Here is a 26,055-nt window from a genome sequence, read left to right as displayed (position 1 = left end):
TTTCTCTGATAATTTTTACTTACTCTTCAGCTACTTGAATTCTGATTAAGTAGGTCTCTTAAATGAGAATAGAAAATTAATATTCAGCTATGTTTTTAAGCTTGTAGACAGTCTGATTTTATGATAATCAGTAAAGTAATCTTGTATATCTCTAAGTCTCAATGAGACTGAATATATAACTCTTAGTAAGATAATCTACAAAGTAATATAAATCTGAAATCTTATAATGAAGCTTGACTTTATTATTATATCTTTAATATGAATTCTCACTAATAATAAGAGTGTCATAGATTTTATAAAGATAATAGTTATTATAATCTGAAGTAAGTATATTAGTATATATTTTCATTTTTCATGTTAATAGTTAAATCAGAGAGTCATTGATTTAAAATATGTTTTTATTACTTAAATAATAACAGATAAACTCACTAAATCTCTAAACACTGTAACAGTTATATAATTCATGATTTTACTAGATCTTACAGATGAAAAAGTTGAAAATGCTTAATTTTACATTTGTATTTGATTTTGACAGACTATCTTGATGAATTGAGTATTTTTATATGTGATTCTTGTTATCTCAAGGGGGGGTGTTGGCCGTTACGGCCGTTGCGGTTAGCGATCCCACCAGATCACGTGACTCACCACTATATTATGTTAGGGGTCCCGGGGGTTGATCGGCCCTTCTACCAGCAGCGCTGGTGGTGACTGAGCTCTTTTGCCCCAGTAGCCTACAGGTTATGAGACTGTTAAGCGTGAGCCCCGCTGTGGTCAACATGTATGGGTTCAATCCCAGAATGGACTTAAGAAAATCTCAAAACAAATACCCCGGACATTTAACAGTGCCAAGAGACATCCTAGGAGTGTGCCCTAGAAGTGAGCCCTTGAGCCCTAGGAGTGAGTCCAAAAAGAAAGACCGCTGAGAGGAGCCACAAAGAGGAGCCACTGAGAGGAGCCACTGTACTCTGTGGTTAGGGGGGTGTTGGGGGTCCCGGGGGTTGATCGGCCCTTCTACCAGCAGCGCTGGTGGTGACTGAGCTCTTTTGCCCCAGTAGCCTACATATTATGTTCTTGTAGATAGATCTATCAATACAACCTTCAACTATCCTACATTAACTACACGAAAAGAATGACTACCGCAACCACGCCACGCAACGAATAGGCCCTATGCATAGTAAAATATAAAATATAAAATGGCGTTAGCGTGGATAGGGTGTTGTACTGCACATCTAATAATAGCCGGCCTGGGGATTTCATTCCGCACACGGAGCATTTTAGGTGTGGGGCATTCTTTTCTTTTCTTCTCTTCTTTTTCGGTTTTTATCTCAAGCGTGGACTGCGAAGATGAATCCCCTGGATCCATCAGCAGAGAGAGAAGAAGGGGGAAAGGTATGATATATGTCTATTACCTGCTTGGAGGAGCCTCTGGGTAGCTCAGATGATTAGCCAAATTCATTGATCCCCTAGGGTGCACACAGGCGCTTGTACAATCCAAAGCCTGTTATTTGAGATATGTGAACAGGGAATTAGATTTACTAAATAGCAAAACAGCAACAAAAGCGATTGCATTCGTGTAAGCTCTTATAAAGAGTTATATCAGAGCCCGGGCTGCTAATCTATGCATGATTCTGAGTTTGATAACAAACGGAGAGAGACGTTATGAGCTAAGATTCCGGATGTACATACATGTAGTTGTCGATTTGCGCAGATAAGTATTCTTTTAACAAGATGGGGGTCAAGAGGTTCGATGCATCCGGCCCCTTTACCCATTGGAGCATCAGTTGACTTTTCCGCAACTGATGATGGTTCGAGTCTGATTCGGCCCCTGCGCTTCATCTGAATAATATTTCGTTGCACCGATACAGTTGATTTGGAGCAACTTATGCGACAGGAATATCCCAATGCCCCGCGGATGCGTCCCTCATCCACTGATATCTTCACGATTCCGTGCCGGCATACATAGTTTCAAAAATTGTGGCTGTTCAAGTATCCCATGTTCCCTCCTCCTGTCGCCCATTTCACGAGGCTAATATTAACCTCGATGACGATGGGCTGGTTTTTATTCAGATCTTTGAATTCCTTCCCCTGGATATGATCTTGCTGATTGGGTGTTTGTTGGACTTTTTAACGGGTTTCTAAAGACCCTAGCCGACCATGGACCATTTGGATTGCGAAAGCTGGAGATAGTATGTTATGTATCTCTAGGTATGATGATGGGCTGCCGCATTTGTTGATCCAATTAGAGAGTAAACAGTAAAGCCCCTCCCTAGGAACAGTCAAGACGAGAGCTGATATGTAAAATCGAGACCATTGTCCTTCAGTCGGGGTAATAATGTCAGCTCCAATCTATGACATCACGGGAACCTGTTATTAGTATTGTTAAGGAGGTCCGGGTATTGTAATTCACTTCCCCGAAATAGAGTGAGAGAGAGAAAGAAATAAAGTTACCTCTCTTCAATAACATGCGAATATATACACAAAATGGTTAGGTTATTCATAGGCGTATGAAGCACGAGAGCATCAATATAAAATGCCCAGAACTAGTCAAAAACACCCCTTGACGCTAAAGCACAAAGTCCAATGAAGTCACAGTTGTTTGTTCCCCTAATGCTTTGCTACCGAGCGGCCACGGGCAGGAGGAATTGGTTGCTGTGGACCAAAAGTTCGCCCTAAGCTTGCTGCCAGGGCACCTAGGCCCACGATAGTCAAGATGACAAAGAACCTCCCAGAATTACTCTCTCCAGAGTCCTCAGTGGTCAAGCCGCCCTGTTCTCGCATGCGCGATTTCTCGCGCTCGATAGCTCTATGACGACGAAGACGTCTTCTTTCATCTTCGTGTGATTGCGTGCGAAAGTGCGATTGAGCATCGAAGTGGAAGACTGGGTTGTTGTAAATGAATGAAGATTCCGACTCTGACGCGGTGGAAGCAGAAGCGATGTTGGAAGCATGTTTATGGCATGCATGTTGGCTGGTGCCATAGCCGCCATGCGCATAGAAGCTTGGCGGGGGTCCGTGGAAAGTTCCACGTTCTTTTCTTAACCCGGATGGTGGTCGGGAGCCTACATATGAGGCCTTGCGGTGATGATGGGAGCCCGTGTTGGGTGCTTGCACCGGCTGGCGAATGTGATGATCTCGGTCATACCGGGCTCGTCTCAATTCGTGGGACAAGACATGGTACGCCGAAGATATAGACGTGAATTTGGCGTGTGCAGCAGGGTCTTTCGGGTTTCTATCAGGGTGGTGGGCGAGGGAGAGGGCGTAAAACTGTCTAGATACGGTTTTACGTGAAAGGTTAAAATTAGGGCCCAAGCGTGAAGTTGTGAATGGAATATGCCGCGTGAAAAGTAATTAAACACCCAGCACTTACTTTTTGATTTCTGCTGTTGTAGCTGTGGCTGGCACGTTGAGGATCTCATAGTATGAAGGCCTGTGGGCTTCGGTGGAGAATGGCCGCCCACAAGAGATCCTTGGAAGAGGATGTAGAAAAGCCCGTGGGGAGAAAAAGGGCAGACGGTGAAGACGCGGCGGCATACCTTACATTTCCCGTCATACCTATGAGAACATCAAGCAAAATAGAGCAAAAGACTGAAATGTCTCTTATTGAGGGTTGGAGCAGATCATCGCAAATTCCAAGGTTGTAACTAATGGCCAGTCATGTGACATTCCGTCATCGACTTTCGGCTTCGATGCAGAATGAAAAACCAGCAGTTTAAGGATTTCTTTCCGCAAGATTACATTCATATCAAACCAACAGATACTATTATTCATATTTCCAGTAATTAAGAACTAGAAGAGTAGAAATTTTTTGTAATCGTGCTATCGTACACGTGATTTCAGCTACATCGGGATTCTGGAGTCGTTCATTGGCTGTATCCCAAGGCGGAGACACATTCTGCTGAGCTGAGAGCGAGCTGTGAGATATTTGGCGGCAACATTTTACATGGTGGTAGACATCCGAACACAAAACCTTTGCCTTCTCTGATTTTTCAACATGGCAGCTCAAGTTACGCCGGAGTTGGCAAATCTTAACTGTAGGTCTCCCTCGTCAAATTTTTGCTTCGAATTTACAATCCATTTTTCTAATGATATTTTCGTAGCCAAACCTGAAGGTGGGGCTCCTCCGAAGCAAGTTCCAGTGAAAGATGTCCCCGAGAACGAAGATGTAGAGTCGGACGACGATAATGAGGGTGATCAGGGAGCAGGTGAACCCGGAAGTACGGGAGGTTCGATATATATGTTTTCCTCTTTTCTCTAAGGCTTCGCTAATTCCTTCCTATCCTTCTGCTACAGCCGCAAAGAAAAAAAAGAAGAAGAAGCCAAAGAAGAAGAAGAAGGGCGGCCCAAAGGTGCAAACCGAGCCTCCCCGCGTCATTCTCTCGAGCATATTCCCCAACAATGACTATCCCGTGGGCGAGCTTGTCGAGTACAAAGACGACAATGCCTACCGTACTACCAACGAGGAGAAGAGATATCTTGACCGCATGAATAATGATTTCCTCTCAGAATACCGCTATGCGGCAGAAGTGCACAGACAGGTGCGCCAATATGCACAGAAAACCATCAAGCCAGGCCAGACTTTGACGGAAATCGCTGAGGGGATCGAGGACAGTGTGCGCGCACTCACCGGCCACGACGGGTTGACAGAAGGAGATAATCTGCTAGGCGGAATTGCATTCCCAACCGGTGTTAACCTCAATCATTGCGCAGCACATTACTCCCCCAATGCTGGTAATAAGATGGTCCTTCAATACGAAGATGTGATGAAGGTTGATTTTGGCGTTCATATCAATGGCAGAATTGTGGATAGCGCTTTTACTGTTGCGTTCGATCCGGTTTATGATAATTTACTGGCTGCTGTTAAAGATGCTACGAATACAGGAATTAGGGTTTGTCATCACTCCATACCCCATGCCACATAGCCCTATTCATCCATCAATTTTTCGGATATCCGTCTAACAAGAGGGTTGCTTTCTGTAGGAAGCCGGTATTGACGTCCGCATGAGCGATATTGGCGCGGCGATCCAGGAAACCATGGAAAGTTATGAAGTCGAGATTAAAGGAACCACATATCCCGTCAAACCCATTCGAAACCTTAATGGACATACAATTGGCCAATTCGAGATCCATGGCGGCAAGAATGGGAAGAGCGTTCCGATTGTCAAAGGAGGGGATCAATCCAAGATGGAGGAGGGCGAAGTTTATGCCATCGAAACATTTGGTAGCACTGGAAGGGGATATGTGAGAGATGATGTAAGTTTAGTGTAGAATTCGCTTATGTGCAGAAAGTGGACGTCCCAGGATTTTCTGGACGTGGCTAACCTGAGTATTTACGCAGATGGAAACCTCACACTATGCTAAAGTTCCTGATGCTCCCAATGTTCCTCTCCGCCTGTCGTCTGCGAAGAACCTTTTGAACGTCATCACAAAGAATTTTGGCACTTTGCCTTTCTGTCGGCGGTACCTTGACCGACTTGGACAAGATAAATACCTTCTTGGAGTAAGCTGATGCCAAACCCAGCCCTCTTCTTTTCCTCTTCTTTTCTCCTCTTTATATTATTTCTTTTTTCTCCCTTTTTTCCGAATAGGGTGAAGTAGTGTAGCTGACCAACCATCACCATTAGCTAAATAACTTGGTTGCCAATGGAATCGTCGACGCATATCCACCACTTTGCGACATAAAGGGATCATACACTGCCCAATTTGAACACGTGAGTAGCATCCCATTCTCGATTACAATATGAGCACTGCATATATTATATGCCTATTGCATTTTACTAACCAGTATACGCCAGACTATCTTACTTCGACCGAACATCAAAGAGGTCATCAGCCGGGGGTATGATTACTAGAGTTTCTGGTTCTTCTTTGTTATATATCTACGTTGATGCTTTTCCCGAATGTGCCTAGTTTTATGACAGTATAGCAGCAAGATGGAAATAGAATAATGCCTTATTTCTGTCCTCTTTTTATCCACCTTCGTGCCGAACCGAAATTTTTGTAGTTACTGGGTGGGTCTAGGAGGGAAGTAGGAGAGAATTAATAAAAATGAATGGCTAAGGAAGCACACTGCATTTTATCTAATTCACATAGTTGCCCGAGGCGGTGAAGATTGCGCTCGAGGTACGGAGTTAATCCATACATATAACGACATGGCGGAACCCCTTTCAAGGCTTTTAAGGTTATCTTATCTGATCCGGTTCTGTTCTTATCTCCACGTGATCCCGCTTCCCGCCCTGACCTTCGGAAGTGTAGGGGCGCCCGCCCGAGTGGCGTTGCCATACGGGAAGAATGTAGGGTTAATTTACGGTGATTACACTGTGGATCCACCATTTTGTAGCATCCGCTCTAGTGGCGTTGCCGTAGCGACCGCTCCGCCTACACGTGATCTCATATGTAATATATATAGCTAGCTCTTCCTACACGAATACAACAGATTAACCATCCCACAGGTTATAGCCCGGATAGCACATTTTTACAAAGAATTACATTTTTTTACTTTTGTTTAAAAACACCTGCATAAGCATTGAATGTGTTCATCCTGAATAGAAGAATCCTTTTATCATGTTTACATTGCATGTTTCAAGTGTATCTGCTTGACTGATAATTGAAATAGCAAAACTCTACAGTATAATATAACATGTTTTTTTTTTTCAATTCCTTCATTCAATTCTTCTTTGACTGATGAGTGATATGTCTATATCACAGAGTGATAGAAGAAGAACTTTACATTTATATTCTCACACTCAGGCATTTATTAATGAAGAATCAGAGAAAATAGATACTATATAATACACAGAAGTTATAGAAGAGATTATAAAGTCATCTAGAAATAACAGAGTAAATCATGAATTGAATGATAACATCTCAAGCTCATAAGCAACATATACAGAAGTATAACACACAAGTACTATGTCTAGAATGAGTTCAGATGATATGATATTAATAATATTTAATAATCTAATAGTATTCTGTGATAGAATGAGTATGTGTTGAGTAGTCATCTCTGCAGCAGATGATTTCAAATCTGAGATTTATAAATATTAAAAGAATGTTTAAAAAGCCATAAATATTAAAGCTGTAATTACATTTAATGATAATAATTATAAGATCTGATATACAGAAATTCTTACAGATACTGAAGTTATTAATGAATCTGATATTCTTATAAAGAATCAATATATCTGTTCAGAAGACATCAGTCAAGACATATTAAGTACTGAAAAATGAAGTATTCATATCAAAGTATTATATCAATGTATGTTGTAGTTCTTATTAGAATCTGTACATATAATTATTGAAACTCTTAAGTCAGATAATACAGTCATACTATGAGAAAGAATTAAGATTGAATATACTATCTCACTTGCAGAGAAATATATAAATATTATGAAGAAATTCATTATCTTACATATCAGAGATAATAATTATCTGATATTTCAGAGAAGATTTCATTATCTAGTTACATATTATAAGAAATTAATAAATAACTTGAAAGACTTCTATTATAATCTCTTTCTTATTGATCTGAAGAAGCATCAAAAGTCTTTTCTTAAGACACATTTAGATAATTTCTACACATTTGATGAGAACTCTATACATAATATCAATATTAATAATCTTATGAAACAGTTGATAAATTATATAAATAAGTTCAAGAATGAACATTCTAAGTCTTAGTGAGTTAATACAACTATTATAACTCTCTCTACATTATTCACATGCAGTTTCAAATGTGAGATATACAGTTTAAAATGACACTGAAAAAACATCTCTTAATATCTGTATTCAGAACTTGCTACTGAACAGTGATATAAGTTAAACAAGAAATATATTATTACATCTGAGAAGAATAATAGTAATAATATCAGTATCAGCAGATGCAGCAAGCAGAAGGATAAAAAGAAGAATAAAGATAATAAGAAGAAGAAATTCTCTGATCTTATGATCTCATAATCTGCAGCTGTCAATATGACAATTGCTTTTTCAGCAACTATTGATACAATAAACAAACCTTGATTTCTTGACACATGTGTGAGTTTTCATATAACAGATGAAAAGCAGTCTCTCATTCAGCAGAAGATGTACAATAATAATATGAAGATTCATACAGTGAACAGAGATTACAGTCATATCAAAGAGATCAGCAATCTTCTTCTAGAATCTGAAGAAGAGAATATCACTGTCTGTGATATTTATTATATTCTTAACTTCACAGTCAATCTATTGTCATTTATCAGGTTGAAGAATCAGAGTTTTCAATATAAGCTTTCAAGCTTGAACACTCTGTTCTATTTCATTATTAAAGTATTAAGTGAAGTGATTTTCACTGCAATCTGTATATCTTAAAACTCAATTTATAAAATAGTTGAAAGAATATCAGAAGTTAATATATATCATGAGTCTAAAGCAGTCTACTTCACAGTGATATTATATATATATAATAATGACTATACTAAAGTCATAACTGCTATTGATAACAATGATCTCACTGATGATCAACCTCAATATCAAGAATCATCTACAATCATGAAAATACTTACAGAGTGACATGTTAATCTGAGATATATACATGTGAGAGCTATTATAGTATTGACAAAGAATCTGTTATCTGACATCTGTATCAAAGACATCAAGATCAATTTCTTTTGCAACACCTGTGTTAAAGTGAGTATAATATATAAATACTCAATTATCTTCATATCACAGGCTGTACACTCAATGAAGCAGATTCATATCAATCTTACAGATAGTAGATGAATATTGAGCAAGTCTACAGATCACTCTGTTAAATTGCAGCAGAGTAATAAATATTATATATTAATCACAGATGATATAATCAGATATAGATGAATCTATTTCTTACATATCAAGAATCAAGCTTACAATTACTATACATACTGAGTTCAATTCATGAAGCACCTAGGTTTTACTGCATCAGTATATGTCAGAATCAATATTAATGATGTATTCAGATTCATGAAGATTACAGCATTATTTATCAATTATAACACAGTATGAAAATCAACTACTTCTCAATCACTACATCAAGATAATGTGTCTGAGCGCAGAATACATATGATTATAATCTGTGTCAGAGCAGTTCTTATCAGTAAGAAGATTCTGAAGAAATTCTGAATGAACATTCTGAAAACAGTTGTTTCAATCATAAATAATACACTCATGTTTATAATTCTATATAATGAAAAGTATTGATCTGCAGTTGCAGATGACAATAGTAAAGAAGCTGTTCATAGCTTTTATACAATTCTCTTTTCAGCATTGATGAACATTCTGCTGCAGATCACACATTTTCATGAGCTTGAAACTGATGTTTTTACTCATCTTCATAAATTATAGAAGCTGTTAAATAAGTTGTCTGCATGAGCTAATTCATATAAGCTTATTAGATTTCATGAATATTCAATCTATCACTTGTGAAGCTCTACAACAGATAAAATTATTGACACAAGTGATGTGATTTTTCCTGCAAAAGTGTAAGAAATGCTGAAGATTACTATAACTACAACTACAGCAACTGACACTGTTTCTATCACTTATTTAATGAAGAATTCTGACATTTCTGAATTGATGAGTACAGATTGAATGCAGCTGATGAAGGCATTTACAGCTTACACTCTCACTCTCATTACTAATTTTCTTCTAAAATCACATAAGAATGCTATGAGTAGATCAGAGATGATAAGAGATTATTGAAAGCAATCAATACAATATGAAATATCTGACCTTGAGAGGTGCAAGATCTGAACACTTATTTCACATTCTGATATTTCATATAATGAATCAGTGACATCTGATCACTAAGTATTCATTGAAAAGAATCACTCTGATGATTTCAATGCTGATGAGAATGATATATTGTGAAAATCTCAATGAGTTGTATATAATAACTGATTGAAGAGAGATACTCATCAGAAGACTTACATCTCTGTGATTACAGATATAATAAATTAAATGACATTTATAATTGCTGCAAAGTGTGATTAAACTCTATAATAAGTGAATATAGTAATGACATATCTGTATGATAGATTAGAGAAAACAGTCTATATAAGACAATTCACAGACTTTAAATAAGAAACTCAGTGTATACTTATCTGTGCAGTTGAAGAATCTCTATATAAATTGAATTCAGCTGCTAAAATATGATATGACTACTTAACAGCTATACTGTGAGAAAATGACTTCAGTCTGAGTTCTTATAACCCTGCTCTTTAAAAGCATTCAGCTCAAAAACACCTGTATATAATTATATATCTTGATAATCTTCATATCTTTGCAGATGTTCTGAAGAATGCTGATTAACTTATCAACATTTTACAGTAAAAACTAGAGATCAAAGACTTAAAGAAATTCACAAAATATCTAGAAATGAAAGTGAAATATATAAAGAGTGAAATTAAATTAACACTCTGATATTATATCAATGAATTAATAGAAGATTTTCATCTAGATAATATAACTGCTGTTTATACACTTATGAATGAGAATCTACATCTAGATAACTTTCTCATCTCTGAAAAAGAAAGTGATTTTACAAAGCAATAATTTCAGCATAATATCAGATATCTGCAATACTTAGCTGTCAAGCTGTAACTAAATATCACCTGCACAGCATCTCTACTGATATAGAAGAACACTGCTTTCATCTCTAAGATGTGAAAGACTCTATTACACATCATTCAATATTTGAAAGAAATATGTGAGATTGATATATTCTATACAAAGAATGATGATGAGAAATCTGAGAATGAATTTCTGAACATGATATACATGTCAGTCAGATATACAGATTCTGATTGAGTCAGCTCATTGAATGATAATTATAAATCTACATTCAGTTACATCTTCAAATTGAGAAATATATCAATTTCATGATAATTGAGTAAGCAACTCTGTGTATTCTTAAGCTCTAATAAGGTCAAATACATGATGTTGAGCAAAGCTGTATGTGAAGCAATATGATTGAGAAGTATGATAATGAATCTGAGCTTTATTGAAACAGAAGATCTTCTGTCAATTAAGATGAATAATAAGAAGGTGATTGATCTTATCACAGTAACTACAATCACTATAAGAAGCAAGTATATTGATATCTGATTTCATTACATCTGTAGTCAGTTGAATAATAACATAATCTTAATTGATTATATCTCAACTGAAGAAATGACAGCAGATGAATTAACTAAACTTTTGAACATAATTGCATTTCATTGATTTCTTGATTTACTAGGTTTTACAGATGAAGAGGAACAGAATACACAAACTCAATGCAGGTAGTATGATTTGAATGAATTTGAGAATAACATAGCTAGATCTGCAAGAGAAGATTGATTCTTTATTATAGTGTTTATAATCTTACATAGCAATGTGAGAAGAGGTGTAGCATTCACTCTAGTAACATTGCCGTAGCGACCGCTCCGCCTACACGTGATCTTATATGTAATATATATAGCTAGCTCTTTCTACATGAATATAACAGATTAATCATTTCACACATTTCACCCGTGTCACGTGTCGCTGATCATAACACCTATACCAGAAAAACGTAGGCTTATTATACAACCAGGTTATGATTGTTCCGCTGTGCCAGTCACTGACACTGTCATCAAACTGTAAATCTTAATATAATAATGAATAAGCTGTGAAATCATAAACAAGTTATGAACAGGAAAAAATTATTATTGTATTAATAATATCACTGATTTCTATCTATATAATTACTAATTCTAAAAAACATCTTATTTACTGAAATTATTCTCTATTGAAAATCTGTCATATCTCTATTTAATTTCTTCTAAATTCTCTGAATTATCTATCTCTTATTATTATCATTTTCTGTCATATTCACATCAGTAGTATTCATTTCTGTAAACTTGTGAATTAATATTAGAGTTTTTAAAGAGTCAGTATTAATAATTATTTACTGTTTAAGAGAGAAAGTTTCAGAGAGAGAATTGAAAATAATATATTTATTCATCTTATATCATTATCACCTTCTATATAAATCTGGGAATTATTTTACTAATTCTAACTTACTTTTTCTCTGAGAATGTTCAGATTTCTGAAGCTGCTTATAGTCAGAGAATTAATCAGAGTTAGAATATTAGAGAAGAGAGAGAGAGAAAAATCAGCAGTAGTAGTAGAAATATCAGTATTAATATCAGTATCAGCATCAGCATCAGCATCAGTAGTAGAGATAGAAAGAGAATTATTACTATTATCAGATTTATTATTACACTTCTATCAGTGCTTAGTGAATCTTTTAAATTACTTCAATATTTCACATATTTTGATAGTAATATTTAATACATTCTCATTGATATTTATTATTCATGACATTTATAAGATTAATCATTACTTATTTTTAAGCTTTAATATAGTGATTTACTATCATTAAAATCTCATGCTATACTGTAAGCCTGCTTCTCTTAATTTTTAATTTAATCTTCTTAATAATGACTTTCATCTTCTTAACAGTAACTTTCTTCTTTTTAAGCTTAAGCTTTATCTTTTCAATATTTAACTTTGTCTTTTCAATCTCAATTTTTATCTTTTTAACAGTACTGATTATAATATTCAGAGCTTTTAGAGTAATATTAATACTTTTCATATATTAAGTTTCTGCTTTCTGTTACTGAGTCTTGACTTTCTTAATTTATTTTAAGATATTCTTTACTGATTTTAATATAGTCTTCTTTATTATTGTCTTAAATTAATCTGATGAAGAATGATAAAATTCACGAATTCAGATCAGATTATTAACTTATTCTTTTAATTTTTCAGAGATAATTATACATCTCTTTTTCTTATAGGTGTAATTTATATAGGACTTTAAGCTTCTCTTTATCTTATTATAAGCAGTATTTAAATAACAGAGAAAAATATACTTAATGCAGTGCTCATACATTGTTCAGTTTACTAGGCTGCTTTATCAGAGTATTTAGACAGCTGTTTACTTTCTTCTCTTGAGTCTTTTAAGCAAAAGCGCTCCACCACGAACTCGCTGATATAAATCAAATTCATTAATAAACAATTGATATGATAGGAAAATAACTTGTACATCAGAGTAAAATATACTTTTCAAAAGATCTCATTCATATACTGTAATTTTCAACTCAGTTCAAATCAGTGAAGATTTATAATATGATTATATCTCAATTATCTCAGTTTTAGTTCTTATAACTCAGTGAAGAAAATACTAATCTTAACTCTTATATATTAACAGATCAGAACTTAATTTAAATATTATATTTATATAAATATTAAATTAATTAAGAACTTGAATAATTAAAATATATTTCATCTCATTCTTTATTATAATTATTTCAAAGAGACTAAATAATGATTTCAAGAACAGTAATCTTTGTATAGTCTGCAGAGTATAGTGAACAGCTTCTTTGTAAGAGGTCTACACTGAATAGATTGATATAATATTATAGGTCTTATATAACAAAGATAAAAATGTTAGAGAAGGAAAGAAAGAGAAAGTACAAGAATCAGCAATTGAGATGGATATTTATACATGTATGTGGTAGTGCTTTGAAGTGGAAGAATATACACATGTTCATAGCAGCTGAGAATCAGTGATTGAAAATGACTGAGAATCAGAGTGTATGCTATGCATGTTTTGTAGCAGCTGAGAATCAGTGATCAGAAATGACTGAGAATCAGAGTGTATACTATGCGCGTTCATAGCAGCCGCGGATCAGCGATCAGAAATGGCCAAGAATCAGAGCATATGCTACGCGTGTTCATAGCGGCCGCGGATCAGCGATTGGGAATGAAAGAATCTATGAAGTGTAATGAAATAGTCTATATGATTGATCGGGCGCAGCCTGCCACATTAGCCCCTTCTTTTCAGAAGCAGTTCTCATCAGTCAAGAGCTGCTGTTTCAGATAACATGAAACTCAGAGTCCAGGTCAATTAATCATAGCCAACTCATTTCACAAGATATTGTCAGCTGTGACTGTGAAATCTCTCATCAAGAATATCTTCAATCTCTCACTCAAGCTCATTATCTTCTTCTATGATGTCTGGTGACTGTCAGTTGAAAGTCAGCTGAGAAGAGAATAGATCAGTGACAGTGTGACAGAGCAAGCTCATATGAAATATATTATGAATCTCTGATAATGTGTCAAGACAGTAGTTGTGACTATCTAGAACTTCTATCACTTTATATCTGATATGATAGTAGTCTAGTGAACAAGATGAACATGTAATTCATATATTCTTGAGATTCAATTATACAAGATCTTCTATCTTATACTGCTCTGCAGAATCTTGTCAGATATTAATTTAATCTTTTTAATCTTATTTCACAGTTGTTATAAAGATCTCTGCTCAGTCACAGATATCTCAGAGCTTTATTACTATATTATCAGCAATCTGAATCAGACTGCAGAGATTCAGTGTGAACTGTGTAATCTCTAGAAGATTTGACACTTTCATATGATATCTGTGTATCAGAAAGAACAGACTTATATCTGTTGAAATAATATCTTGACTGTTAATAGCAATCTCTGCATGTAGAAGAAGATTATATCAATTATCTTATAAATAATTACAGAACTTATAAAGATAATTCTTTACAGTCTGAATTGTCTGTTCTGATGCATCATCAGTCTCAGAGTGATAGATAGTTAATAGATAGTATATAATCTTAAGAACTTGACAGATTCTTGTTCAGAGAGTACTTATAAATTAACAGCTTTAATTTAATACTATCAATCTCAATAATGTATACATCTGATAGAATAAACTCTGTAAGAAGACTTCAGTGACTTGTTCAGTGTTTATCTTATTATAAGATTTTAATATTACACTCTTACTTAGTCAGTTAATAATAATCAGAATATTTCTGCAGCTCTTACTCTTAGATAGATTAATAGTGAAGTTAATTACTACATCTTATCAGATTCTATCAGAGATATTAAGTGATTTCAGTAGATCTTTTCTATGATTCTTTCATAAGATAATAAAAGAACAGTGATTGCAGTTTCAGATAAAGCATCTGATACTATTTAATATCTCAGATCAGTAGAATTCTTAAAAGATTATTTTATACAGTTATTCACAGCTCAGATGACTGATTATATATAAATCATGTATCTCTTACATTATCTGAGTGTGTAAGAGTTCAGAGTGAGAGACTCAGCATTATTTACAGAATTGTAGAGTATTATTATCATTAATTAAGTATTCTAAGATATCAGTTCTTATACATAGTTCTGAAGAAAATCAGAGTACTTCTTAATATACTGCTTCAGTGAGAATCTGAAGAAGTTCATCAGTCTGAGCTGCTGTATACTATAGTTCATTCAGTGTAGAAGAACTGAAGATATTAATATCAGTTCTAATCAGAGAAGTATATATAATACTGTGAGCTATTCTATCTTAATTAATTAATATCTTCAGATGTAAGAGCTGATGCTCTCAGTTTATTCAGTGAGTATCTGTTACATCAGATAATATATCTTACTCTTATTATAAGAGAGTATCTGTCATTGAGTTCTGACTGTCAGAACAGTAGTATATTATAAAATGAAAGCAGCTTAGAAACTCAGATTATCACATTTATTATTCAGTAAGTTTATAGATAGTTATAAAGTATTTGAAGTTCTTATAATTTATAACTATCTCAAATTCAGAGATACTTCAGAGTTCAGAGTTTCATTCTTCTAAATAGTGTATAATCATAAGAAGTTTCTTATCATAGATCTTATAATTGTATTCAGTGAGACTCAGTTTCTTAGACATGAAGACATATAATTGTAGAATATCTTTATTATTATATTACAATATTACTTCTTCTGTCACATAGTCAGAGAAATCAGCTTCAACAACTGTCTTATGATTAGAATTAAATATTATCAGTAGAGAGATATTAATGAACATCTTTTTTATCTGTGTAAATACAGCTTTGATATTCACTGATTATTGAAATACTGAGTCTTTCTTAGTAATATCTGTAAGTGATCTTATGATATCTGAGAAGTTTCATATAAATCATCAATAGAAGTTAACAAATTCAATGAAGCTTTATATATCTTTCACAGTATATAAAGCTTCTCATTCAAGAATGACAGAGACTTTCTCAGAGTTCATTCAAATTCTCTTATCAGCTTCTATAATAAAACTCAGATACTTGATACTCTTGACTTTAAAATCATACTTATCAATATCTATCAGTAGTTCTACTTCTTATAGCTGTTATAATATCTTTCACATATATTCTTGATATTCTTTTCTGAATTCATCAATGAAGATGAGAATGTTATCTAGATAAGCAGATACAAACTTATTAAGAAAATCTCAGAGTGCTTAGTTAATATACTTCTGAAATATACTGAAGATATTAGCTAATTCAAAGAATGTGACTATTCATTCAAAGAGATTATAATATGTTTAAAATGCTGTAAGTTATTCATCTTCTTCAGTAATACAAATCTTATGAAACACAGTAATAACATTTAGTTTTATAAACTATTGAGCTCATCTGATCTGTGCTAGAGTTTCATTGATAAGAGATAAGAGATATCAATCTTTCTTTGTCAATCTGTTCAGATCTCAGTAGTTTACACAGAATTGAAGTTCTTCATCTGATTTCTTTACAAAGAGAATAGAGACTGCAGTGAAAGAGTTGCTAATATGTATGAATTCTTTATTCAATACATCATTGAGTGTCTTTTGAAGAAGAAGAAGTTCATCTCAGAACATGTTATAAAGAGAATCTCATAGCAGTTCAGAGTTCTTATTATTCTTTTTTTCTAACTTAATACTGTGATTCACTTCAGAATCTTATAAGAGAGGTATATTCATAATATTATCTTGTCAGAAGACATCTAGATATTCATGATATTATTAAGAGAGTTTTGTATAAGAATCTGTTATTATAATACAGAATAACTTTTCTAGAGTCTTTTTAATATTAGCCAGACTGACAGAATAGATTAATACATGATTCTGCTGTCAGTGAACTTATCAGTGACTCTGTCAGTGATTTTGATAATGACTTCTTTTTCAGAGTATTTCATATGCATTGACAGAGATCTGTGTTAGATTCATGATCTTGTGAATATCATCTTTGTGAATTCTATCATTATTAGAGAATATCACGCTTCTGTTTCAAGTATTCAATAAGATGCCTTGTTCAGATAGTCAGACAAGTTCTAATATAAGATTATAATCAAGATTATCAACTTCATATATATAGACATTCTCATATTGATGTTCTCTCACATCTATGATCAGCTTCACTATGTAATAAGTACAAATATCTTTTGAATCATCAAATTCTGCAAGAAGTCAGAGTTTTGATAAAGAAATATACTGAAGATTATGACATCTTACAACTGAAGATTTTATCATTGCATAGTGGCATGGACTGCTGTCTATTATGACTTTCATATTATACATGTTATCAATCAAAGTAGATACAAGAATTATATTCCTTATTATTTTCTCTTCAAATTGCTATCATCTGATCTCTTCAAGCTTCTGTTTGTGAATTTGAATAGAAGCTAATCTTTTCTCTGTTTCACTAAGACATTCTCATAGTTATTCTTCAAATCTTTCTCTAATGTAACATGGTTGATGCAGACAGATACTGATTCATTCTTTGAATGAGAAGACACTGATCTTTCTCTCAAGTATGAAGACACATAGATCAATCAGCAGTTGAAAGCAATGTGTTCTGATCAGTTACAGTTAATACACACTTCACATTGACATCAATCAGTGACTTCTTCAGGAGTGATCTCAGAGACTCAGAGACCTGTTCAAACAGCAGAAACTCTTGCTTATACATAGACATTTAAATCTATTCAGTTCATGGCCTCTGCATCATTGTTCTTCAGTGCAGATGTATAAGTGACTGAGATGTAATGTCTTCTATCACTGTTCTGTATACTCTTGAGCTTGGTAAGACAGTCATTCAATGTCTGAAGCTGTGTGTAGAAGTCTTCATAAGTTGAGTCTTCATCTGTGCTTACAAGAGTCTGTAAGAGTTCAAAAGTCAATGTCTTCTTGAGCATGCTAATCTTCATTCAATTCTCTCAAGACTGATCATCCACTTCTAGAATATTGATGTTGAAGTCAGAGATGAATGTTGTAAGAGAAGTGTTTCTCTGTCAGACACTCTGTAATCAATCTAATGCTTTCTATTGCATGGCAGTGTCTTGAAACAGAATATCAAGATGTTTCATAATATTGTCAGGTGTTTGCAATGCTGATTTGCATGCTTTCATTCATGAATGAAACTTGTGTTTCATGCAATTCTTCAATCATTCATTGATATACTAATCTTGATTGATTAATGAACTGATGAAATCTTCATCTACACTCAGTTTCATGAGCATTTTCATTCTTCATAATAAGTAGAGAGTGAGATCAGAAGTATTAAAATATGTAGAAGCATCTAAGCATTCTTTCAGTACTTTTATATTCAATTCTGTAGATGTTGAAATTGCATAAGTTTCTTGTTGTGATAATTATTGAATCTCTTCATATTGATGTTGTTGAGTTGCATGCATATCAGCTATTTATTATTATTGTAGTTTCAACATTGCTTGAAGTCACTGTGACACTGCATCTATGCTCATGTTCAAGGGTTTCATATTATCATTAGACATGATTATATCAATCATCAGATGTATGATATTCATGAAATCTGAAGAAGTGTAATTGTATTCTCATACATCTGAGTGTCAGAACTCTTAGGTCTTTCATTATCATTCTCTTGTAAAATCTTACTCTCTTCATAAGATCTTGTTACAGAGTTAGAGTGACTGATGAGCAAGCTTCTATCTGAGAACTATCTGAGAACTCAGTGTTCACTTAACTGTTTAACTGTTTCTCTATTTCTTATACATTGTTACACATTCAGATATCTCTCAATGAATAATCATTTCTGATAAGAAGATTTTGTGTAGACTGACCGTGTGACTGTGTCCGGGATCAGGATCAGATTTTTTGATAGTCTCATTATCAATTTGACTGATCTCATTACACAGTTTTAACATTAGATAGTAGTTTCATACTATCTCAGTGAGACTTAGTGTCTACTCTTATCACATTTTTCAAATGAAACCATGATTTTCACTTCTCAATTTAAATTATTTTTATAGCTTTAAATGACTTTAAATCTCATTTGAGCATTACCAAAAAGTGTTACTTTTTAAAAAATTAAAAATAGTCTAAAAAAAACCTTAAAATGTCTAAAAATAGTAACTTTATGCCAAGAATGAAACTAAATGAGATCAAATGAAATCACTTTCTCATTTTTTTCAAGTTATGGTTTCATTTTAAGATCTGATATATAGTCACTTTACATGTTTTTTTGATAGTCAGTCCCAGCGGGATTCACGCCAAGAATTGTATGAGATCAGATCAAATGAGATCAAATGTGAAATTCATAGTCTCAGCAGCCAGTCTAATGATGTGTGAATAATTGTTTCCTAATAAGAAGACAATGAACATTTTTATAGTGTAAGAGGCCTACGCTGAATAGATCAGTATAATATTATAGGTCTTATATAACAAAGATAAAAATGTTAGAGAAGGAAAGAAAGAGAAAGTGTGAGAATCAGCAATTGAGGTGGATATTTATACATCTATGTGATGGTGCTTCGGGGTGGAAGAATATACACATATTCATAGTAACTGAGGATTAGTGATCAGGAATAACTGAGAATCAGAGTGTATGCTACACATGTTTTGTAGCAGCTGAGGATTGGTGATCAGGAATGACAGAGAATCAGAGTGTATGCTACGCGCGTTCATAGCAGCCGCGGATCAGTGATCAGGAATGGCCGAGAATTGAAGTGTACGCTACGCCCGTTCGTAGCGGCCGCGGACCGGCGATCGGGAATGGAAGAATCTATGAAGTGTAATGGAATAGTCTATATAATTGATCGGGCGCAGCCCGCCACATTCTTGAACTTTCAGAACTATTATATAAGATCTCATATCTGAATATCAGTGATTATATCTGATAAAATACACTCTTTTAATATAAGATATATTATTCAACTCTGATTTACAGTAGTATTCAAGATTCTCACACTGATACTGAATAAAATCAGAAGAAAAAATATATTTATTTATTAATAAATATTAGATAAATTTACCAGAATAATATTTAACAGAGCTCTTTCAACTGTGAGATTGTTATAACTCTGTAAGATTGTTGATAATTTCTATCATTTCTATATACATTTATCACTGAAAAGTTGAGAATTTAAGAGAAGCAGATATCAAGAGAATCAGATTTTAATAGTATAGTAATCTTAGGAAGAATTTAGCAAGATTTTTCTGAGCAGAACACAGAGTTGACATTTATATTAATAATACTATTAAAATTGAGATTTTCTTGACTGATAAAATGAGAAATTGTGTGCTGTATTACTTTTTCAGAGTTAATAGATCTTCAGAGAGCAGACTTATCAGTGATATATTCTTTAATACACACAGAATTTATAGTAGTAATTTATAGTTTTTTCAGGAAATATCTGACTCTTCAGCTCAGAGTCTTATTATCAGAATAAATGAATTCATTTCAAAATTACTGTTTTTGTAAGATATATTAATTGCTGAATCAGAATTAATAAATTAATTAGTAATAGTAACAGTAATTGTATTAGCAGCTGATATTTTAATATTATCAGTAACTGACTTATCAGAATTCTCTTAATCATTATTTTCAAAAATATTCTTCTCAGCAGCTGCTTTCAAAAGTTATTTAATATACTCAATATTATCAGCAGCATTCTCATTATATGACTCTCTCTTTAGAAAATATTAGTTTTTATATTAATAGAGATATTAAAAGTGATAAACTTACTGAGAATAGTAATACTTCTTCATCAGAAGCATCAATATCTGAATCACTGTTAATAAAATCTTCATTTACAGTTTTCAGAAAAGAGAGATATTAATCATCTTCAGATTCTTATCTAGAGACAGATAACAGATAGTGTTTCAGATTTTAATTAAATAGACACAATATTTTACTTTCTGATATAATTTGTAGAAAAAAGTTGTGTAGTTGAAAAGATATAAATGAAGTGAATGAGTGATCTTAATAAAATAAAGAGATGAGATTGAATTACTGAAAAGAAATATATTAATAAGAGTTATAATCAGTGACAATCTATATTAATTTAATATGAAGAATTAAATCACTATATTTCTATTCATATCACAAATTTATCAGAGCTCTATTAAGATTCTGAACATGAATATTGTCATGAATTCTGCTCTACTAGATCTCTTTAAACTCTCTCATCTGATAGATTTAATAAGACAAATCACTGATTTCAAAAGAAATCTGATATTAATATATCTGAACATAGAATGAATATAGTAGCAGTAATAGTGAACATCAGTCAGATGAGAAGAAGTCAAACTCATCACTGATATTAAGTAGTTTATCAAAAAGATGTCACTGAACTCAGCATTCAGATGCAGAAATGTATAAGAAGGAAATTCAGCTGACAGAGCAGTGTCTGCATCTGAAGATAAAATGAATATATTTTCTTTCTTTTAATAAAGATAATTTGAATTGAACAGTTACAAGTGTGATAAAAATAAAGAATAAAATATCATACATCTTTTCATTCAGCAGAATAATGATGTTAAATGTGATTAAAACATGAAAGTTCTGAACTCTCAAAGAAATGAAGATAAGTAGTATTAGATTTTAGCAAATATATCAACTTTTCAGTGAGATATCTTAGAAGAATTTGAAACTTTTCAGTGAGATATTAAAATTTTTTTGATCAACTTAGCTAATCATTTATTAATATAGAATTATATTCAATACAAGAAGATAAAGAGCAGAGAAAGCTTCAGCAGTAATTAGATTATATAACTGCTATAAAGAATCAATCATCTTTGAATACTTCTGTAATTCATTTACTGCTGAAAAGTTCTTTCTGGTTTTTTACTGAGTGTGACAAATCATTGACTTTGATCAATTCTCTGAGTGAGAATCATGATATATGAAACATAAGTTGAATATTCATTAGTTAAAGATATTGAATTGAAAACTTCAGATTGAAAAACTAGAAACTGATTCTGAAAAATAGAGATATATATTAATCGTACAACTAGACTGACCGTGTGACCGTGTCTGAGATCAGGATCAGATTTTTGAATAGTCTCATTATCAATTTGACTGATCTCATTACACCGTTTTAACATTAGATAGTAGTTTCATACTGTCTTAGTAGAACTTACTGTCTACTCTTATCACATTTTTCAAATGATATCATGATTTTCACTTCTCAATTTAAATTATTTTTATTGCTTTAAATGACTTTAAATCTCATTTGAGTGTTATCAAAAAGTGTTACTTTTTAAAAAATTAAAAATAGTCTAAAAAAACCTTAAAATATCTAAAAATAGTAACTTTATGTCAAGAATGGAACTAAATGAAATCAAATGAGATCACTTTCTCATTTTTTTCAAGTCATGATTTCATTTTAAGATCTGATATATAGTCACTTTACATGTTTTTTTGATAGTCAGTCCCAGCGGGATTCATGCTAAGAAATGTATAGGACCAGATCAAATGAGATTAAATGTGAAATTCATGGTCCCGGCGGCCAGTCTACTTATCACTCAGGTTAAAATATTTGATAATACTGATACAAATGAAAATTCCACTGCAGGTATACTGTAATGATAAAATATTCTGATATTCTAAGATCTGATAAGTGATATTTCTGAATATCAGCAAATTATCAGAGATGACTTTGCTGAGATGATTCAGAATATCTCAACAGCAAAAAAGAGACATCTAATAAAAGATATATGAGAGAAGATGTGAAAAAAGATCAAATTTTCAGAGATACTTTCAGCAAAAGACAGATCAGTGATGTAGAGATTTTCAACACAATCTATTTATATTTCAATATATTTAGTTTTCTATGAGTTTTATAAATTAGTTAATATATACTTTAATATATATAATTAGAATATACCTGTCTTGATATTCACTGAAGAAAGTTGTCATATTCTCTATCTTATAATTTGTATAGTTATGACTGCAGAGAATTCACTGATTTTACTGCATCAGAAAATCTTGAATTCTGTAGATATATTTCTGACAGTGCATTGAACACTTGTTTCTAGTTAATAGAAATGATTTTATATTCAAAATAGCTGTAATTCATTCAGTGATAGCCTGCACAGAAAGTATTAAGATATGAATAAAATCTGTCAGATGTGCTGATTACACTCAGAGATGAAATATAAAAGTATTTGCATTCATTGTATAATAACCTGCAAAGATGAATCAATAACATATATAAGAAGAATAACTTATCATCTTCTTTTTCTTTCTTTCTTTCTTTCTTCTTCTTACAATCATATCACAATGCAAATATTGATTTTTTCAGTTCACTCAGCTCTTCTCATCTTCAGCAAGATTAGTATTCTGCCAGTTGTAATAGAATGTTTTAAATATTAAAAATTCTAATATTAAGATATCTAATGTGCATAGTATATCAAGAATGTCAGTGATCTATTGTTTTATTCAATAGCAGCAGTAACAGTAACAACAGCAACAGTAATAACAGCAACAGTAACAACAGCAATAACAGTATTATCAACAACAGCAGCAGCAACAGCAGTAGCAGCAACAGCAGCAACAGACACAGCAGCAGCAGTAACAGCAGCAGCAGTAACAGCAGCAGCAGTAGCAGTAATAACAGCAGCAACAACAGCAGCAGCAACAACATTAAAATGACTAAAGATACTCTCAAGTGTACACATGCAGCAGCAGCAAAAGTATAAGAGAAAGAGGCAGTAAGCAGGCTGAATACTCTTATCAAATCTAGTAAGTCAATGATGTGTAACCACTATGTCTTATATATTTTCTCTCATCATATTGAATCTGTTTATAACAAAGTTGAAGAAAGTATAAAGTCATGTTCAAACTGCAATCATGAAAAGAAAGATTGTATAATATATTCTAATGAATTCAATGATGAAATTGAAAATCTGGTTCAAACTTATGAGTTTTATCTTATCATCTCAACAGTTATGAGAAAATCAGTCTAGTCAGTCATGCTGAAGAGAGTGAAGAATTTATTCAAGCAAATCAAGAAAGCAAAGACACATCAGTAGAAAGCAGAAAATCAAAAAATAGAGAGTATAACTATCAAATTGAAAGCCTTAAATTGTAAGAGGCCTACGCTGAATAGATCAGTATTATATTGATAGGTCTTATATAACAAAGATAAAAATGTTAAAGAAGAAAAGAAAGAGAAAGTGCAAGAATCAGCAAGTGAGATGAATATTTATATATGTATGTAGACTGACCGTGTGACCGTGTCTGGGACCAGGATCAGAATTTTTGATAGTCTCATTGCCAATTCGACAGATCCCATTACACAGTTCTAACATTAGATAGTAGTTTCATACTGTTTCAGTGAGACTTACTGTCTACTCTTGTCACATTTTTCAAATAGAATTATGATTTTCACTTCTCAATTTAAATTATTTTTATTGCTTTAAATGACTTTAAATCTCATTTGAGCATTATCAAAAAGTCTTACTTTTTAAAAAATTAAAAATAGTCTAAAAAAAACCTTAAAATGTCTAAAAATAGTAACTTTATGCCAAGAATGAGACTAAATGAAATCAAATGAAACCACTTTCTCATTTTTTTCAAGTCATGATTCCATTTTAAGATCTGATATATAGTCACTTTACCTGTTTTTTTGATAGCCAGTCCCAGCGGGATTCACGCCAAGAAATGTATGAGACCAGACCAAATGGGACCAAATGTGAAATTCATGGTCCCGGCGGCCAGTCTATGTGTATGTGATGATGTACGCGGTGAAGCTTCAGGGTGAAAGAATATACACATGTTCATAGCAGCTGAGAATCGGCGATTGAGAATGACTGAGAATCAGAGTATATGTGTTCATAGCAGTGTGATTCAAAGGTTGCTTAAGCCAGCGTACAATTACAGGCGTACGCCGGCTTCTTATATATTGAATCTCATATGCTAAATTAATTAGTGGCCGCTAGAGCCCCCTTTACATTTGTACATGTACACTAGTAGTTCAGAAGCGTACATGTATACTAGTAGTTCGGAAGCGGCTGTGTTATTATCTGACAGTTGTACATTCTTCCGAACCACATCCTCCCTCACCAGATTCAGTCACACCCATGTGACCATGTCATACACCCTAGCTTCATGCAGATTAGCTCATCACTAGTATTTCACAATTGTGTGACCTATCTCTGATTTGACTAGCATTCTGTATACACTCTCACAAAGAAACTTTCACTATATTACATCTCTCATTCACTAACTTTTTTCATTCTTCAATCATCTTCTCTATCATCATCATTATCAAACATTACTATCTCATTCAAGATTTCTATCTCTTCTTCTGTTCAACTCTTTTCATCTGTTCATCTATCATATTGTATGCATTTCTGACAATGACCTCTCATTCTTACAACAAGTATTATTATAGTGCTCATATTAGGCAGTTCATTAGCAGTAAGTGTAACACATTGTGAAATGTGATCAGAACTTGTTTATCTTTTAACAATCACCAGAATATACTATCATGAATGACACATCTTCTTCATCTTCTTATATACTCTCTTCACTTTCTTATACATTCTCAACTGTTTCTCTTCTCAGTGAGTTTCTGATTGTGTTTTCTGACATGATTTTGCATGAATGCAGATGCTGATATATTTGTTTTTATTTATATAGAATCTTCACATGTTGACAGATCTGTATCTGCTGATAATAGTGAACTCAATGTTAAATCATTGATTGAGAACTTGAAGAATATGATAATGAAGAAATTATTCATGTCATGTATGATCAGATCTTCTGCATTTCTCCCTGCTCTCTCTGTTTCTTTCTCTACTGCTTTCTCTCAATCTTCTACACCTGTCTCTATGTCTGGTTCTCCCACTCCCGCTACCCCTGGTTTTGTCATCTCTGCCTTCATTACCAGCTCTCCCTGTTTCAAGAAGATGTTGTATAGACTTAATGAATT

At 33.2% G+C, this 26,055-nt stretch overlaps 4 protein-coding genes across 5 annotated transcripts; 1 reads left to right on the top strand and 3 right to left on the bottom strand.

Annotated features, from left to right (window-relative positions):
* Positions 1-972: 972 nt before the first annotated feature.
* Positions 973-3,764, bottom strand: BDCG_02380 (DnaJ domain-containing protein). The gene is made up of 2 exons (XM_045417921.1): positions 3,368-3,764; positions 973-3,268 (listed from the first exon to the last, which is right to left on the bottom strand). The coding sequence occupies exons 1-2, from the start codon at positions 3,529-3,531 to the stop codon at positions 2,605-2,607; spliced, it is 828 nt and encodes a 275-aa protein (XP_045274620.1). The 5' UTR covers positions 3,532-3,764; the 3' UTR covers positions 973-2,604.
* BDCG_02379 lies at positions 3,717-6,198 on the top strand. 2 transcript variants are annotated; one of them, XM_045417919.1, is made up of 7 exons: positions 3,717-4,031; positions 4,098-4,223; positions 4,291-4,886; positions 4,978-5,250; positions 5,336-5,497; positions 5,622-5,708; positions 5,793-6,198. In XM_045417919.1, exons 1-7 carry the CDS (start codon positions 3,992-3,994, stop codon positions 5,847-5,849), a joined length of 1,341 nt encoding a protein of 446 aa, XP_045274619.1. In that variant the 5' UTR covers positions 3,717-3,991; the 3' UTR covers positions 5,850-6,198. The 2 variants fall into 2 exon arrangements, with proteins under 2 accessions (XP_045274619.1, XP_045280021.1); XM_045417920.1 differs by having other exon boundaries at positions 3,721-4,031; positions 4,098-4,214.
* An 11,646-nt stretch (positions 6,199-17,844) lies between these two features.
* On the bottom strand, positions 17,845-18,054 carry BDCG_16570 (uncharacterized protein; the record flags this gene model as incomplete). The annotated part of the gene is made up of 1 exon (XM_045425785.1): positions 17,845-18,054. The coding sequence occupies one exon, from the start codon at positions 18,052-18,054 to the stop codon at positions 17,845-17,847; it is 210 nt and encodes a 69-aa protein (XP_045280020.1).
* Positions 18,055-23,554: 5,500 nt separating this feature from the next.
* Positions 23,555-24,414, bottom strand: BDCG_16569 (uncharacterized protein; the record flags this gene model as incomplete). Its single annotated transcript, XM_045425784.1, has 2 exons — positions 23,555-23,771; positions 24,347-24,414. 2 exons carry the CDS (start codon positions 24,412-24,414, stop codon positions 23,555-23,557), a joined length of 285 nt encoding a protein of 94 aa, XP_045280019.1.
* Positions 24,415-26,055: the final 1,641 nt, after the last annotated feature.

Source organism: Blastomyces dermatitidis (assembly GCF_000003525.1).
Source record: "Blastomyces dermatitidis ER-3 genomic scaffold supercont1.2, whole genome shotgun sequence".
Lineage (NCBI taxonomy): Eukaryota > Fungi > Ascomycota > Eurotiomycetes > Onygenales > Ajellomycetaceae > Blastomyces > Blastomyces dermatitidis.
This window is presented reverse-complemented; position numbering and strand designations above follow the sequence as displayed.